General features: G+C 37.3%; 1 protein-coding gene across 11 annotated transcripts in view; it reads left to right on the forward strand.

The window, feature by feature from the left end:
• The window catches only part of ZIC4 (Zic family member 4), a 252,969-nt gene that overhangs the window by 17,965 nt on the left and 215,364 nt on the right, over positions 1-19,640 (forward strand). For 7 of the 11 annotated variants that reach the window (XM_084639453.1, XM_084639451.1, XM_084639448.1 and 4 more), the window contains one exon: positions 147-1,599. In XM_084639453.1, the coding sequence (XP_084495579.1) occupies positions 147-586 (440 nt within the window). In that variant the 3' untranslated portion in view covers positions 587-1,599. Of the gene's footprint in view, positions 1-146; positions 1,600-2,423; positions 4,912-5,642; positions 5,763-6,387; positions 7,842-13,997; positions 15,044-19,640 lie in introns of those variants that run through there. The other 4 variants (XR_014713006.1, XR_014713005.1, XR_014713004.1 and 1 more) reach the window with 4 other exon arrangements.

Consider the following 19,640-nt stretch of genomic DNA (forward strand, 5'->3'; position numbering starts at 1 on the left):
GTGTAGAGGGGCTATTTGGAAGGTTTAAATCACAGGAGCATGCTGAGGGATTTCATGTTTTAAAACCCTAAGGAACCCCCTTTCTCCTCCCCCCACACTACCACCCATTTTACTAATGTATGTACTCGTTAATTGCATTCTTTCAGGAGAAAAACCATTCAAATGTGAATTCGAAGGCTGTGACAGACGATTTGCCAACAGCAGTGACAGGAAGAAGCACTCTCACGTGCACACCAGTGACAAACCCTACAACTGCAAAGTGAGAGGCTGCGACAAGTCCTACACCCACCCCAGTTCCTTGAGGAAACACATGAAAGTGCACTGCAAATCCCCTCCTCCGAGTTCAGGCTACGAGTCCTCCACACCTTCCCTGGTGTCTCCCTCCTCGGACTCCGGCCGGGACCCTCCTGCTTCCTGTTCTCACGCAGAGCCAGTAGCATCGTCGCAAACTGCAGCTAACCTGAGCGAATGGTACGTGTGTCAGAGCTCGGGGGGCAGTGGCATCCCAACTCCTCCCAGTAACTCTCCGTCACCTAACCCAGGAGAGGCTTCTTACACGAACTGTGAGCCCAGGCCCAGTTATTAGAAATAAAACAATAAACAGATCGCTCACACGGTCTGCAGTCTGGATCTCATCGAATGGTCTCCTCTTGTTACTCTGCTACCTTTGCGAGGCAGAAACACTGTACCAAGACAAGACTGCCACAGTAGAGGGAACAATCTTATGCGAGGGGATCATAGATAATGTGCGCACCACACATGGGGAATAAAAAGAGATAGAGGCGCTGTCCTGGCACATGGCCTCTGAAGAGAAGATACCTTGTAAAATAAATTAAACAGGTCTTTGTTACAAACTGTATTTATGGTACTAAGCACACGCGAAGGCAACTTCAGTTCGTCCTCATTACTTTTTGCATCCTTTTACACACTCCTCTGGTCGTCTGGTTCTAATATATTTACAAACTCATCGATTTTCAACATCTTGTGTATTAACGAACCAAAGTGTTTTAATTCGGATTTCTAGCTGTACAGGTTTTATTGTCGATGGTATCTTGTGATAGAGGTTTACTGACAGTTTTGTTAGCCCCCTATTCTCTCTCTCTCTCTCTGTGTAAACACACACACCACTATTATTTGTTACCGAATTGTATGAAATCGATCAATTCAATTCTTTGATTAAGTAACCAATTCAGCGGACTTTTCTGTAAAGAATCTCAATACTTTTTCCTGGTGCAGGAAAATATTCCCACTCCCAGTTGTCACTAATTATAATAATAATAATAAAATGGGCCAAGGGTGGCTTAATGATTAATTGTCCATTTTAGTTTACACTAGACATGACTTTTAATACATAAACATATTTCCCTCTCTCCCCACCCCTTGAAAGTGTCATTCCTGTTGAATTGTGGGGTTTTGTGTTTTCAAAATCCGTGTTCTTGCGCGGGGGGTGGGGGTGAACTGTTATGGGTGACGTCATTGTGCTGAATCCAGAGGAGCTGGGACTGTCCAAAAGGACTTGTGAGTTGTCAATTTCTCTGAATGAATCATGTAAAATCAGTGCTGATCTTGTCTAGAACGCACAACATTTGTCTTGTAATAATCATCATCATCATAATAAATTTTGTAAAAACAAAATAAAATGGTTTTAGAATGTTCATCGTATTTAAGAACCTAAAACTATAATCTCCCCGAACCTACATGAGTCACTCCTAGGGATAAAAACAACACTGATTTTTTTGGCACAAAGTAACTTGAAACTGCCTACAGGTACAATTTTAATTCGTTCATTCATTATGTTTAAAAATACCACATAGCTTAGGCAAATAAACAATACGATTTCCCGAAAGTGGTTTCTATGACGTACTCAATGCAGACAGAGTGGCGGATCTAATAATTCTTTTTCAAATTTTGCGCAAAACCCCCTACGAGCTGTTGAGTCAGGTAACGGGTTAGTGTTACGTGGCCCCACGGAGAAAAAAAAATCTGGACAGTTCTGAAAGGGATCATCAACCTAATCATCATCCTTCTGGGGCGTCTTTATTTTCTTCCAAAGCCACTAACGTCTACGTATTTGAACCTACACAACTTTGTTCGGATGCTGCTTGTTAATTTAGCAAGCATTGCAAACAATGGAAACACGATACGTGAATACGTATACACATATACCTAATGATTTAGGTAGGCAAATTAAAAAATAAACTATTGTAGTTATCAACAATATAAACTATAAAACGATTGTTCCCAACTGACTATTCAAATCATGAAACGTATACCGTGGAAATTAAAAGGTATGGAAGCCATCTGCGAAAGGAGAGGGTGTTTCCATCTTGTCTTGAGATCTGTTTATTTCTTTATTTCTTTATTTACATAAGTGTTTGGATGTGAAGGCTAATCACCTTTAATTTTTCATTTGCTTGTTACAGATGTCTACCCCGTTGCTCTCAAGGTAATCTAGACAGACGCAGCTGAAAGCCTGAATCTTATGCCTTAGACATCAAAGAAAGCTCGCACAAAGAAGTATTTCTTCGCAAGGGTGAATCTTCATGGTAAGTTAGGATTTCTATGGCAATAGGCAAGTCATACTTAAATAGTGAAAGGCAAAGTCTGGAGCCCGTCCAGACTTTTCATTAAGGACATAATATTTACGTCTAACAGGCCCTTTTTCTTGTGTATACAAGTATATATTTTTGTTTGACGCGAACTAAATCATTTTCATTTAATTTCCGGTAAACAAAACCCACGCGAATGGGCACTTGTTCCAGATCATAATAAAAATGGATAAGAATGTCAGGAAGAAAAGGCCCGCTTGAACCGTCGCGTCAGCTCACTTTTGTTTCTGCTTTCTGCCTTGGTCAGAGAATGCGTTTGGGATTTGATGGCGAGTTTCTAAAGGCAAGGAAATGGTTTTTAAGGGGGAAAAGAAAAGGAGAAAGGTCTAATCAAGCTCGGGTTGTTCAAAGGGTCTGATTTTGGGGTTGAAAGTGTGAGTTTTATGGTGCATCAACATGCCACGTTAGGATCGCTATGGTAATGAGGAGAGCAATAGCAAGCGGCCTTCAAAGGAGGCACACTCCATTTGAGACAGTCTATTAAGATACATTTGCACTGACCTTTGGTTTCATGCTAGCTTAATACAGTCAATCTGCTCTTCGTCAGAAATATACTTCCTCCGCCTAATACACTTTAACAGACTGTTTTTGTTTGCTTTCACCCTAAGGTGGGGTTTGGTATGGCATTTTTGCACTGAAGTTATTATACCAAAAGGAGGGACTGCCAATAAAGGGCATGTACATATTCTGGGTTAGTGCTAACTCTCTTCAGAACATGAGCATTTCTAACCAGCTGACATTTTTTTTTCAGAATCCAAACGATCAAACATCCCCATTCAAAAATGTCTCTAGTGTAAAAACAATACATTGTGTGTCCTCCTTCCCCACCCTTCTCCAGTCCCCAGACAGTGAAGTTAGGATGGGGAAGTAAAGGGACACTTGGGGTTTCTTAGTCTAATGGTGTAAAGTGTATCTAGGAAGGTAAATAAGAACCTTTGGATCATCTCAATATTCCCTGAAAAATAAATAGGGAAAAGGCCTGACTAGAAGCTGTTGTGGAGGAAGTCCCAGCCCAAGGGGACACGGATAGTGGCAGGTTTGGAAAGTGGTAAGTGCTTGAAGGGATGAAGAACTTGACATCCGCATGGCTGAGGCCATGGCCGATGGGTTATGGTCCCGGGAAAGTTAGAAGTCCTGTTCCAGTAATTGTCTTGTTGTTTATTTTATCCAAGTACCCTAGTGAATAGGGGAAAAATAAACACGACGAAAAAATTCAAACAGTTGAGTCGTCTTTAGTGCCAGCCCTTGTGGTTGAATAAAAAGGATGGTCCAATTTCTATTGAGCTGAGAAATCTTTGAAGTGGGAGTTATTATCTGAGAAATTCCTGCTTGTCGTCCTAACAACGCTGATGAAACGTAAAAGGTTCTTTGTCAGCGATTTGTTCTCCTTTCTGTCAAACTCACCCTGCCCCTTAGCTTTAAACCGTTTCTAAAGAGATAGAATCGAACTTTTAAAGATAACTCTAGGAGCAGGGAGGATACAGAAAATGGCAAACTATATCATCATATGTATATGCATACAGACGTATGTATGTGTATGTGTCTATGTGTATCTCTATCTGTGTATAGATATAGAGATATATATATATATCGGTGTATGTATGTCCTGACTGCTCTATAGTTCTCAGTTTTAAACGATGTCCATTTCTGCATTTTATCTCCTGAACTTTTCTGTCCAATAAATTATTCCTACACATTTGCTGCACGGAATGCAATTCTTGTGAAAAAGCAGAAATGCAGTGTTTCATTAACACTAGTATGTAAGCAGCAAGCGTTTTCTTTCCAGTATAATGAATGCAACAGCATACACTTAGGAGTAAAGGCTTTGATAATTTTAACATTCGGGATACCTATTAAGCATGTATATACTGCAATGTACCGAAATTGTTACGCATTAAAACCGATGGCTTCCATATGTTTCCATGTTTTATTGTCAGTAAGTGTAAAGACAGTCAAACTGCATCTCTTTGTATCTTCATTTTATAAACATTACAGTGTGCGATTATATAATGACCTGATCAAGGTTTATTTAGGAGTTTTAAATTTTCAGATCATTAAATACTTTTTTTTTTGTAAAAAGAATCCCCTGAAGTTGTAAGTCATCAGTGTACTTTTATTTTAGCTGCTACAGAATGCTGTGAGCCCAATCCTGTAATTCTAATAATTCCCACTGATTTCAGTGGGAGTTTGCCTAAGTAAAGACTGAGTAAAACTGCAGTGAAGATCCTCTCTTTTATATGTTTAAGGGAAAATATAATGATCACAAATGTATCGTAAAATGTAACTCGTCAAAACAATTAAAATGTTGGAATATTATATATCTTTCCAGACTCTTTATCATCTATGTTTGCCTTTCAGCACACGTTTAGTGCTGAAGTAATTTTGTTTTATGTGTTTGAAAATATTATTTTAAATTTGTTAAGTAATTGAATTATTTTTACAATGTTTATAAAAGTATCAATTCTGTCATTTTTTTACAAAGAACATTTTAAGTACATATTTGTATCAGTTATACTGCGTCATTTATAAAAGACACTATGTATACATCTTTTTTCCCTTCTATTATGAATTTGGGTTAAATAGTAATTGCAGACATCCTACTAAATTAGTATATAATCGATCAGCGACGCCTAGTTTCTGTTGGTTTCTAATATAGCTTCATGCTAATTATTTTAGTTTTAATGGAAATTATACTGGTTAGTTTTTATAAAAACTCTTTGACTAGACTCTCAAGATAGTATTCTTTACACCTGAAACTTCAAGACTAGCTATAATAAATTGTACTTTAAATATTGACAGAGGGTCAGAGAGAAAATTCAAAAACTTGTGTCATTGAGTTCCTTATAATTAAACTCCTCTTCTTTTCTTTATCTCCGCTGATTATCATTACAACTGCACATAGACTCCTTCAAAATGATTTCTTAATTTTGGATTTCATTAATATGCTTGAAAATAACAAATAGTTACTAATTAGGGCCCTACCACAAAAATGCTGTTTCTAACTATCGATGATGAATGCATTCTTTTATTCAGAGAAATCCCTGCACAACATGGAATCATTGTTACACATGCACTTTTTATAAGCTTCCTCAAGAGTACGTGGATCACTTTTTACTGAGTTGAAATCAGTTAATCATTTAAAGTAATGTAAAGGTAAGTTGTTTTGATATGCATATCCCATAAATTGCATTTCGTACGTTGCAGAGTTTAGCACCTCTTGAGGATTCTCGGAGTTTTTTAAACTTGACATTTTAAATCCTATTCTTCTAGTTATGAATGATGCATCACTCCTATGCGCATACTGTAGCTGTCCTCGTGCCGCTTATTGAATGTTGCGCATGCGCATTGGCTTATCTTTTAACCAAAACTTTAAAGTTGCCTAACACAGAGATGACATACAGTTGTCTTTTTGTGGTATGAATGTTGCCAATAAAGAATACCTTTGAAGATGAAGAAAGAAAGAAAGAAAGAAAGAAAGAAAGAAAGAAAGAAAGAAAGAAAGAAAGAAAGAAAGAAAGAAAGAAAGAAAGAAAGAAAAAGAAAGAAAATTTACTGATTTTAAAAGATGACAAAATTGGCACAAAAAGAAAAAAGAGGGCTAACAGTACATGCTAATTAAAGTATACAATTCTGTGGGCTATAATGATTGAGGGAAGACATGTAGTTATTACACTTGACTGTAGTCAACAAGGGATGGAATGTCCCCTTAGACAACATGGTGAGAGACGTGTGGGCATTATTAGTGGTCCTTTTATAGACATTGCCTTTTCTTTCTCAGTGCTGACAAACCATTTTGGAGGGATTCATCCCCTGTTGCTTCCTATCATCGATCCCCATGCAAGCTCCTGCATTGTGCAAGTGCATTAATTAAAGACCATTCATTTAACAAAAGAACGTTTGTATGTCGAGGAAATGAAGATTAGAAATATGAATCAGTAAACTAAATAAACTAAGACCACAGTTTCCACGCCTATATCACTTAGATGAAGGGGCATGAAAACTAGGCTCTGCATACTGTTAAATACACTTCATTTAACCCCACGGAGCTGTCCATAAATATTGGTTTGCTGATTATTTTGCTTCTTTGGAACATCGCACTTAAATGTATTACAATTAAAAAGATGGTTTTTAAGTGTATGTATAACTGTTAGGTTTACGCACCAAATTACTTAACCCTCAGCTCACAGGTATCCAGTCAAGCATTTAAGTGAAGTCTTTATGCCTGCCTCTTACATGTCTATCGTTTCTCATTGCTGCTAGCCTATGAAGAATAGTTTAGATATGTCAGTACTTTCCCTACTGACACAGGATCATCTTTGGACAGCATTTTGTAAAGCGATCGCTGTTGCATGATTGTCCACTACATTATACAGAAGTAGGTGTCTGAAACATATCAAATCTATATGCATTACACATACGTTATTCTTTGAACGTATGTCAGTGCAGCAAATGCTATGAATACCACATGGCCCGAAGCCCACTTTCACTCTAATCCGTTCTCGTTATATTTTGCAAGCTGAAAAAAAATCAACATGGTTCAGCAAAACGCGTGGTAGGCTGCGAAGCGGATCACGACAGAAGTCTGAAGTGTTGTGAGAACATAAAATAAAAATTATGAGAAATCGATTATTATGCTGCTGTGGGAAGGGAGTCGGGTTCCCAATATCTCCCACATGAATTGTGAAGAGGCACCAGCTTTACTGAACCTCTGGGCCATAAGTTGGTTTATTTGCACCCTACAACTTTTTTAGGATGTTGCACGCTGAATAGTATACCTGGGGTACAAATTAAAGTGCATTAAAATAAATGAACAAGAAAGAAGACTATATGTTTCTAAAGTCTAAACATATTTAAAGACCCAACAAAAGCACATTGTTCTCATGATGATAATGGGGCCTGTTAACCAATTAAAGCTTTTAGTCAAAAGTCCCAGTTTCTATAGTTGAATGAAACTTTGGTAGTTTTTTCTTGTGGATGGTTTAAAAGCTTTGCGGAATTAAACTAGAAGGACAATATTCACAGTGATAACAACACGTTACCTAAGGAGTGTATGCATTATGGCAACAGTTTATGGAAACAGTTTTGGTGCATGACTGAATTGTTTCAATCTCTTAGACGCTTAAAGCTAAATCTGTGTCAGGAAGTGATCTTCCACCTCTTGTTTGTATTAGCCAGCAATATTTATCTACTGTAAATTTGGAGTAAGCTATTGGAAAAGTAAATATTAGCTTCAGACAGGTTTTACTTTAATTGGGACAATCCTCATTACTTGTATTAAAATACATTTCTAGTGTATTTCCTCTTTTTATGAAGCAACATTTTTAGTAAAAATGTACCAACTTCAGGTTATTTTAATGCAACTATTACCAACAAGATTATGCCATTATTAAGTCACATTATTGTTTTGGACCATTTTATTTCTAATGTGCGCTGTACATTGACTCTAAAAGTTATAATTATGGAGTATGGGCTTAGCAAAGCTAAAAAAAGTGCGATCAGTCTAGTAACATATAAAAACTGAATCCATCATATATGCTTCGCTAGGTAAACATTTGTTTCTAAAATAAGCCATGTAAGAATTTAGCACAATCTCTAAACAACAATTTCCGTGTATGTAGTAATTAATGGTTAACAACACATCCTGATTATATTCCAACATTCCACTGACGTTTGACTGCCTTTCTAGGCGCCAGTCCTTATAAAATGACAACCTATAGATCCGATTTTATATACCTGACAGCTCTGACAGGTTAAAAACAATGTTTGTGAAAGTCAAAATACTTTACAACTTTTGATCAGTCATACAGTTTCAGTATTTGTTTGAACTATATGTTTCTATGTTCACTATAAAGGCATTAGAGAAGAAATGAAAACTCTCTGTATTAAAACATCTAGCTTCTTAACGTGTTTTTTGTTAGCTTTTATCACAAATGTTGCTTTTTGTTAATTTTTTAAAGATAGAGTGACCCACTTGAATTGTGTTATATCATGTAATTATGGGAAGGCTTGAGTACTGAAGTGTTAAATAAAATGGTTATATCTGGAGTTTCACAAAGGAAATTTTTGTTCTCTACATCTGAGGCTGTTTCAGTCTTTTTCAAATAGTTGGTAAAATTGAGGCTCACTAGCAAAAATTGCTGAAAAAACATTAGGTACGAAAAGAACCAAGAGTCAGTTGATTTTTATTGTCCAAAAAACAGGACAACTTAAAAAAATGTTGTAGAAATACAGAGACTCCTTTAAGTGTGAAATATCATTTCATTGTAAATAGTCAAAAAAGAGTCGATAATCCAACTTCCGGAAACTGTTCTGAATTATTTCAGCAGACTCTTTTAAAAGGGGATTAGCAGGGCTTTAGGGGCAAAATCCTTCTGTTTTATTCAATCTCTGATTTTATGTTATAATTACTAGATGTAAAGACCCTTGAATTAGTATGCAGCAGTCGTCCAGACATTATGCAGGTGCTATTTTAATCATTCAGCTTTTTAATTAAGGAACGAGGTAAGAAAACAGAATCATAAAAACACTTTTGTGAGAGCTGAGAAAATTGTGAGCGACTGCATGAATAAAGCCTTTATACCTTATCCTGACAGGTCAGACACCAATTGCCTGACTTACGACCTTTTCTTCATGAAACAATGGTTAACAGCTTTCTCACCTTGTTCCCATTATAGCCTTTATTCTTATATAGAATTTATGGAAATGCCCATAAAATGCTTATATTAAAAGGGGGGCGGGGAAGGTATTGCAATTATTATTGATACGTACCCTATTAAACGATACTTTATCTCTGATAGTTCTGAAATGGGTGTTCAGCATATTTGTATACCAAAGGGTCACACTCATTCATGAAATTTTTGGCAGATCATAAGATTTTAATGTTTAAAATTAATACCTACAAGAAGAAAAACTTTGTGGAATAACAATCCAGCAAGGCTAACTGGCTGCTAGACTAAGAGGGAAATCCAAACCACCAATATGTATAACAACACTTGATGTCACAATAAAAACTTAGACCTTTGTGGTTTTTCGGGGTTTTCTTTTGTTTGTTTGTTTTTTTTAATTTATTTTCTTCCTCCCTCCCCCTCCCTGGCACAGAGTTTGCTGCATCACGTGTATTAACATATGAATGAAACAAACAGCCAATGCATTTAAGGTAATACCTATGCACTGCTCTTGCCTGATTATCTTTTTATGGAAAGTTGCATTAACTAATGACATTTACATAAATATGACTAATTGTTAAGTTGGAGTGGAAGGATTCTTTTCTTAAGAGTCTGGATTTCAATCCAAATCCTTGCTAGCACCAACCTTCCTGACAGATTACACTGTGTGCAGATAGGGAGAAGGAGAAAGTGTGTGTGCGTGTGTGTGTGTGTGCCACATTTATAGTGTTTTCTTTATTCAAATGTGCAACTTTTCTCTTATGTCCCTCTTTTATCTTCCCTCCAGACCTCCAGTTCTGAGCAGAGTTCAGTGGCTGTAAATGATAGGTTCCCAAAGAATCAACCCTCTCTCCTCTAGTACTTTGCAGAGAACAATGCAAGTATTAGGATATCAGCAGCACTCGAAATGATCACGCGTTAAATTATTTTGCTTTCACGGATGAGGAGGCTTTTTTCCAATGTGAATCAAGCGCTTTAGTTATTAAGTCTGAACACTAATCTCCAACAACCTTTACATAATGTGGCAGAATGTGCCACACCACTTCGCACCTGCACTCTGAATAGAGGCGCCTTTTCAATGTAAGACACGCTTGTTGCCCTTCTGTTCCAAAGGAGTTGTCTGAATAAGTCAAGCTTTTTGAATACCCATACTCGCTTCTCTTCCTCCTTTGATCACGGAAAATGTCTTCTAATTTGTCCTTTTTCATTGTAACAACGTTTTCAAGTCTCTTTTTATTTTCCAAACCACATATTTATAAAGAACATAAATCGCCCAAGAAAACAAAAGGTCCTTCCTAGCCAACTGGCCAAGTAGCCCATGATCACTTGTTCTTCAGAAAATGTTCTTGCGAAGACTGTTGCTTCTTGAGTTTGTTCTAAACAAATGCTTAACTTTTTGACATAATACTCGGAGATAAACATATCTGCTTCGATTAAAAATAAGGCCATTTGTATTTGACTTTTGTAGCTGTTCCCTGCTCTCAACAGACGTCTCTGGGGAGCTGCGTTTAAATATTTGTGCATCAGCAATAAATGGGGTATAAAACGTGTCAATCTTGTACATATTAGGCATACACGGTATTTTAACCTACCTGTTATAACTGCGGGAACGTCAGGCTTTTTTTGTATTCATAAGTCACATCAGGGCAAAACCTGTTTTATAGAGTGGTGTTTTTTGTTGGAATTAATTAATATCGGAGCAGTCTCTATTAATGGCCTTCGAATATAATTAACTCTATTTTGTAAAAGTTGATGGGAAGCAGAACCTCATAATTTCTAAAATTCCAGCAAATTTTCTAGAAGCCCATATTTTTCCACGTAGGAGTTGGACATTGCTCTGCTATTGAACTAAGAATGGGAAGGGGGCCTGAGGGATAGGCGGGGTTAATTTCTGGACCTTAACAATATTTTTTCTTGCACGTTTGTTCTTTCTATATTGCTACAGCAAACCACAGCTTCAGCCTTGTGCAATTTAAACCTGAACACGTGCAGTGTGTTCTGTATCTGATATACCACAGTCAAACATTCCCAAGGAAAGATGATGCATTTTATCTATGTGCCTCATAAAAAGCAATGGTTTAACAGAACTCAGATTAAACTGACTTCTTTGTGTGATATACCTTAGAGGGTGAGCTAGAAGTTTTTCACTCCTAATTCTAACATATGAGTTGCAGGGAGAGTATTAGTGCATCTATCGATTATTATTAATTAGCACATTAATCAACTTTTTAATCCTAGCCAACAGCTGCCATCGCATTTCTGATAGAACTATAATCCCAAGTAAATTTAGGCATATTTGCAGCCAGCGCATCATAATACCATTTCCCCCCTTTCCGATGGGTTTTCTCAAACACCAAGAGGTTATCTTATTACATTACCGTGGGCTCCGGGTAACAAACTAACAAAATCTTCTAATACAGTTTAAAACACTTTGATGTCTTGCCAAGAACACACTTCCTTCAAGAGACAAGTCAACATTTGTTTTTCACATTAAATGGCGTTTAGTTGCCACTGAAAAAATGATGCTAAAGGACCACTTTTTAATTCGATGTGTAACAACCGCGGGGGTCTAAGAGAAAATAACGGCGAAAGCTATAGACACAAATAACTAAATTACCAAAACGTTAGTATATCTCCTAGGTTCATTAATATGTAACAGACTCCCCAGTTAATCTCCAAAAGCCAGTGTTCCCCCTCTAAAATAGCACTCTGGGACGAATTGTACAGCAGATCAATCACTGCTAATGCAGTAAGGTTTACTGCAAGGAGGGGGGAAGCTATTTACACCTTCAAATAGAAGCTTTTGAGATTTAAGAGTAAGGGTCATACATCACCAAGAATAAATGATTATGAATTGGTAAACGCGCCCTGCAGCCATTAGCTATGCGACACGATTTATCATTTCTCTGTGTTTTTCTTTTTAAAATCATCTGGCTATTTGGAAAGAAAAGCATCACACACACACACACACAGAGACACCCCAACCCCAAAACACCGCGGGAAAGTTTGTTTTTGCATATACTATAAGTCATCAAAACATGGCTCTTCAGATATAAACGGGGTCACTTATGAATTGCTTAACAGAAAACAATGGAGCCCTTTCATTGTCCCCATTTATTACTAATCGATTGGTTTGCCCACTAGAGTTGACACATCAGAAGCATTTTTTTAACCTTAATTAGACGTTACTAACTTGTGAATTTCAGAAACTATCAATTGTCATGACAATGAATTTTTTCTTCCTTGCCTCCCCTTTTCTTCTTTCATCACTTTCGTAGGACTTTAAAGTAAATGCAACTTTTTGCCACTTTTCAACTGTTGACAGCTGTTAACCCACAAATTCACAAATGTGCCATTGAAGGACTGCACCCAAAAAGACCTTTAGGTGATAATATGAGAATATGTGTGTGTAATATGAGAGAATAAACATTACATACGAATTCCATTACAGGAAAAGGTGAGGGCTCACTCCAGGCTGTGATTGAAAATAATGCACTGTTTATCAGGCTATAGACAACGACCCAATTTTGTGATGAGATTTGTGAGGTTTGTTTGTTTATTGAAATGACTTCAAAATGTTAAGGAAACCTAAGGTAAAGTTTCTTCTAGGAGGTCCTCAAGGCGGTGGGGGTGTTGTTCATCAAATAAAGTAAATAAATAAATAAATATTGGTCTGAATGCAACCATATATTTTTCAGAGGATGGACCAGTCAGTGATACAACTGTCCCTCTGTATAAATACGGTCAAGTCCTGGCCTTCCTACAGCAGCATCGACCCTTCCTAATTTTGGGCTACAGAAAAACAACTAACCTCAACTGGAATTTGTTTAGGGTCGGGTTGCTAAAATAACTGAAAGTACATGCCAGCTTCATCTTTTCCCCGATATGCTCCAGTTTCCCAGAGGAACGGAGTGTATGTGCATTGGGACCATTCCAGCTTTCTTCATTTCTAATATTTATATTGCCATAAGGAAAAGTGTACAACAGTGAGGTAAAAGTGGAATCACCTGCTGACTATTCCTTTGAAATATCAATTCACGAAAAATGGACAAGAAATGTCAATAGTTTTTTTCCCCCCTCCTGGAATTCTGAAGTTGGATGGCAGTTTAGCAGTGCAAACATGCAGACATACTTCTTTGGAAGGCAGCCCTTATAAACTTTGAAATCACTTCAGTTATTAAAGTTTTTATAAGACCTCTGGGAGAAAGACGTGCTAGATATTTACAGTTAGAAGGACTCAGAGGTAAAATATAAGGTTCCCTAAACTGCTACATACTGCTATCCCATAAATCGGATTTCAATTGTGACAAGTGCCTGTTTTCTTAGGGTAAGAGATTTAATATGTCTGGTGAAAAGGGTTTGTGGCAGTGAGTCTCACAGTTGGTAATCAACTCTGCCAGGGGTCTTTCAGTGAAACTTCTAACACGCACTACTGAAATATTTGCAAGATTTTGGAATAAAACAACCTTATAGATCTGAGAAATAGTTGAGATTTCTGTTTTATTTTACAAGCTTGTTATAGCTGCATTTGTCAAAAGGGCACTCTTTATGCAAATAGAAGGGAAAAAAAACCCACGTAAGATGTTCTGTGGAATGCTAGAATCTTTTACAAAATTTAGCTTCATAAATTATTGTTTATTGGATGCCTTTGAATATACGACATAAAGTTTCATGCGATATGTTTTCAAATCTTTACTGATAATGTTACAATTTCTTGTTCAAGGTTTTGGGGGAAAAAGCCAAGCCTGGAGCCATAACGTTTGTTGGAAGAAAATATTAATCCTTGATCCCGATCTTTCGATGTTTCTGTGTCTTCTGTTGTTTTTAATGATAACGAGCAAAAATCTATTGTTTGCTAAACTGTAAAATAACGATGATATAAGTATCACACAGATAATTTAACAGGCCAAATCAGAAAAAAATATATACTACTTTCACGATTAATGAATAGTACTGCATTCTGGCTGAAGGCCCAATTCTACTCCTCTTGAAATCAATGTCAAAACTCCCATTGACTTCAATGGGGCAGGATAAGCCTTTAATTGCAGAGGGGGGGGGTAGAGTGTGGAAATATCCCTAATATTTTTCATGAAGTAATAGAAAGAGCGAAATGGTGGTGGTAGGATCATCCAGTCCTTGCTCAAGCACAATTCCCATTGAAATTTCCACTTCTCATCCCTTATACACATACACAGGCCCTGTCAAGACGAGGGAACATTTTTACTGGGAATAATCCCCAAGTAAGGATTACGGGGTCCATATTCTTCCTCCTTCCCCATTAATACAGTAATGTTTACAGTCTTCCTCAGAGGGACAGAAAGGGAGTGAACTAACTGGGTCAAGTCCTGCTTCCCTAACTCACTTCAGTGGTCCCGCTGAAGTCATGCAGGGTAAGTTGTGGCCCACAAAATGTGATTTATATTAAAAATTGATTACAAAAAGCCTCTCCTCTTAAAAAAATACCCAACCTGCCTGTAGCGTTCAGGAAAAACCGCTATTAGCTGATTTCAGTCATCTGGAAAAGACGAAATTGTTTCCTTGGATATATAATGCTGCACTTCCAGTCCGAAGTAGTGTAACATTTCCTCTTTATTACATCATTCTGCATTTCATTTCTATGCTTTTATATTTTACTGCTGCTCCTTTTCCCTGTAAAATATTCTTTTCGAAATATTTTTTCCTGTGCGAGCCACAGAAAGTCTCTGAAGATCCATAATGCTATTATTTATCTGACTTTTTGTGCCTCCAAGTGCTGTATACATTATATAATTGCTTTAAAATGTTTTCATAAATTACTTTCAGAAATGTGTCATAGTAAATTACCTTTGTAATAAAATGTAAAAAATGCAAATGGCTGTTGTCTTTATTACGTTTTAAACCATTGGTTTATCTGCACTATTTCACTTGTCAGTTGCACAATATGTTGTATTAAGGGAAAGCACAGTTTGATAACAGATAGATGGAACCTCGTGTGTAATCTAGCAGGCACGTACAGTTTGGGTCATTTCCTCATCTCCCGCAGAAAAGACATTATCCCTCTCATATTTACATACTTTTCAATATTTGTCAAACAATCATAAATTATAAATTAATGAAATGTTCGACAGTCTTCAGAGATCAGACTAATGAAGACATTTACCTTTTTGGTGATTTGGAGTCTCATCTTTGTAAGTTTAATGACATTTAGACTCTCACGGTTTATTAGGCTTTATTAGATTTGTCCTTCACTCCTGCTGTCATTCAGATGTCTCTGCATAAACATCACCTGCTTCAGGTACAAGAACAAATCGACTTTTTTTTCCAGGACACTTTAAACAGGAACACTATCATCTCTACATTTTAAGAGTGAACTTAGTGTTCTGTTGAAAAGCTGACTGGGACATATTTTTTTATTGATTTATTTCATGATCTCTACCCTAAAAGGGCTTTAAAACATTTTACCTGGGCAGCCATTGTCATGCATGATTTACAGTTATTGCAATGTGATTTATAACTACAATCTACTCTAATAAATAGAACTATCCGACTTGTTGAGGGTTTTGGAAAATCACTCCCAGAAAACATTATTCAGCTAAGTTTTTAAATAACCTTCTGAACTACGGAAACTAGAATGATTCCACTTCTAATAGACTCCGAGACGGGCAAATAAGTAGAACTCACCCAAACTTAGTTGACCTTATTCAGTCTCTTGCTGCTCTTATACTAACCAAGGACCTGGTGAAAAGATTTAGAATAATTTTATTTAATGGGCTTAGCATGAGAAAATGGTGCTCTTTAAACTAGATGGATTTTGATTCTCTAAAACATTAGCATTACTGCAGAAGCTTCTGAGCATAAGACCTTAACAAGCTTCCCTATGTAAACGTTTAATGCAGTTGAATACATTCTGATGGATGACTACCTATCTTTCCAATAAAATTATGGATGACAAATTACGTTCACTGCAGAAAGGTCACTTGATCATCAAGGTCTACCTTTGGCTTCCGATGCAAACAGTAAATCATACCTAACAGAGGCAAACTTTGTGAGCCAGCACGGTGGGAGAGTCGGTTCTGGCGCCATCTTACTTTTAACAAAGACATTGAATTCGCCAACGAGTCCTGTCAGAGTTGTCGTAATCGAGTTTTGTAATTTCTATTACTCAGTTTGCAAATTTCAGGAGCATGTGTCTGGACACCATATCCACTCCAGGATTCCACCCACCAGGGAGATCAAGGGGGCCTTCTTCTTCGGACACTTCTCCTTCGTGTGATGCCTAGATCTCAGTTCACTGACTGGGTAGAAATCCAGTGAACACCTCCCCCATTCAATTATTAATTCCGTATTGGTCTTCAAGTGACCCATATCTTCCTGCGTGAACATACGTTGTGTCAAAAATAGTGAGCGGGATCAAATCCACTCCCTCAAGCAGAGTTGACAGCTCTGCAGATCGAAGATGGGGTGGGAGTTTAATGGCATCAGGGAACTCCAAACTCTCAGTCTGGGGCATGGACTGTGTGTTAGTCACTGCGCTTTATGAAACGTACATCCGGTATAAACCTCGACCCATTGAAGAACACACTAAGAACCTATAAAACTGTTTGCAGAGACTTCCAAATATTTCCAAACAACGCTTTTTAAAAACACAATGGAGAGTTATTAAAGCGCTTGTTGGTAAAGTGAGCATGTGTTCTGCAATCATCAAAAATTGATATGTACTGTCAGTAAAGTAATTATGCACCATCCTGAGGATACAAGAACAGTACATTGTTAATCCACTTGCACACCCGTTGACTTGCAGCATCAGGCTGCAGATAGCTTAATTAAGTCATACACGTGGAATATAACCATATTGTTACATTGCATTATGCACACTATATCTCAATTTATTGGGACAATTAATGCTAGTAATAGACCTCGGGCAAAATTATTAACTGCAGAGCACTAAAGTTGCATGTTACTGACATTTGCAGTATAGGGAATAAAAACTACAAGTCAGAGCTTCCACATAGCTGGAGCGGAGCTTGGATCCCCCGCCGCCCCCCAGCCCCATAAGTCTCTCGCAGGCACTATGTAATCTTTGGTGAAAAGATCATTACAATGGACACTACCTATTACAGTCCTGACTAAAGAAAAACTCCTCTAGGGAGTTTTGACTCCGTAAGGATTATAGGATTGGGCCCAATATTATGGTGAGTCCTTAGCACTAGAGATCACAAAAAAGATATCTGAGCACTTTTAAGGTTGGTGACGTGCTAAATGAGCAAGGATATTTTTAACATACTTTTAAACAAAGAAGACAAATATTGATCAAGGATTATTATTTTACATTCTATTATTTTACATAAGCATGAATTTGATCAAATTCTGTTTGCCTTTGTTCCCATGTAAGCAGACGTCCCCAAAAAGGTGTAGATTAACAAATTTGATAGAGTAACCATACTGAAGTTGTAACTATACTGTAACTCCTGAACCTTAAGGTACCTAAAGACATCTAAGAAAACGACTTTAAATATAAATAACACATTATGTGCAACCCTAAAATAACATATACGTCTGACTTACTGTAGAAGTTGAAAAAGCCTTGTTGATATTGTCGGTTAGAAGATACTCTTTTTAAAAGTAACAGGGAAAATGAAGGAATTATATACAAAACCATGATTTTGAGAAGGATCAGTAACTTGTGCCTTTAAGATATCAATAATCCCTTCGAACCACAATGAAAATAATTCATTATTCTGCAATCCTTTGGTTGCTACTTGGATAAGACTCCTTCTGACTATAAAGAGAACTTCGACTGAGTAAGGACTGAGCGAGCAATTCAGATTTCAATCCAGTATTGGCACTTTGCTTTTATTACAGCACCTCTCAAGACAGGATCTCAAAGATCTATGCACAAGTTGGTAGCATTATTAGCCCACTGTTCTAGATCATTAAATGGGGACACAGCGAAATTAGGTGACTTGACCAAGGTAATATGCGGCTGAGTGTGGGGTGGAACCTCCTCTCCTTACTTCCACTCCATTACTAGACTATTGTACTTATCGTTTGCATAAGAAAGTCGCAGTTTTACTTAATAAATGTGCATACGTATCTATGTCTGGGAGTCTGTAATAGTTGTGTGTATGTGTGTGTGTGTTAGGATTTTATTCACCTGGAGGGCTCTCTATAAATACACATTTTCTAGAATGCCATTCAGAATTAAACAGATATTATTTTCGGGAAGACAGCTATTCATTTGGATTTATTTAACTACCTTACGAAGTTTTCTAAACTTCTCGCGATCTGAGCTAACTGATGTTTCCTGAGAACCTGAAAATGGACCTCTCTGTTCACTCCAATTAATTTTTGTTAAATATAATCGGCTTTTGGAAAACATAGTCCATTAGCAAAGGAAAGTGAATTCCCAGCATCGTTGCGTCTCTCGTTATACTGATTCCCCAAACATTTCTGGACTAGGCTGTACAATAGGTAACGAAGTTTACACTGAATTTCTTACCAACAGATCATTAAATAAGGTACAGCTGCAGAATGAAGAAAAACAATGATTAGACTCAGCATCGGCTGTAAAGGAAGAAAACGTGTTTGTAGCAGCATCCAGATATACTTAACATTAATCACAGCGAACGTGCATGCTTATTATTCCGAATGGCAACTTGTTTCCAGGATTTCACCTGGGGGCTGGGCTAGGTGTGCTCCAAAGGGACAGGACGTTCTGATTACACCGGAGATGAGTTTTCACATTTTGTTCCTTCCCGCCAGACACTTTTATTCACTCTGAGTTCCAAACTTTTTCTAGTAAAACACCCTCACGAATAATCATTGCACAGTGATTCCTCTTTCAGATCATCATAATCACTTTCATTATTATTTAGAACAACTATTAAGGAGCAAGTCCCCCATAGTCCGGGTATTAGCCATTAGGAACGCGTAAAGTGAGTTCCTTCTTCCTCACATATTGATTGTGTGACAGTGAGCAACTGACACCCACCCCTTCCCATTAACTTATCCCAATCTTTCAAACGCGACCCCCGATATTTCTTACTCTTTTTCGTTTCATGGTTTTCAAAGTTAAGTGAATGTAAGATTAAAACTATTACTAGAAGAGGAGAAGATCCGATTTCATGGAAACAGTCAAACTATCCAGCTTCACTTTTCTTTTTCAATAATATCTACCTGACTGATATGGATCACTTTAATGAATAACTAATAAAACTGAAAGGCTTTATTTTTTTAAAGGAAAACATTGTGTGCATCACACACACACATACCAACAGACATCTCAGATAAAAGATAACAAACCAACAAAACATGGATTGAACGAAAATGCAAAGACGTGTTGCAAATTTTGTCGGGGTGGGGCAAGCATCCTTTAGGTGGCATTAAT

The sequence above is a fragment of the Lepidochelys olivacea genome, assembly GCF_965140295.1.
Source record: "Lepidochelys olivacea isolate rLepOli2 genome assembly, chromosome: 9".
NCBI classification, from domain to species: domain Eukaryota; kingdom Metazoa; phylum Chordata; order Testudines; family Cheloniidae; genus Lepidochelys; species Lepidochelys olivacea.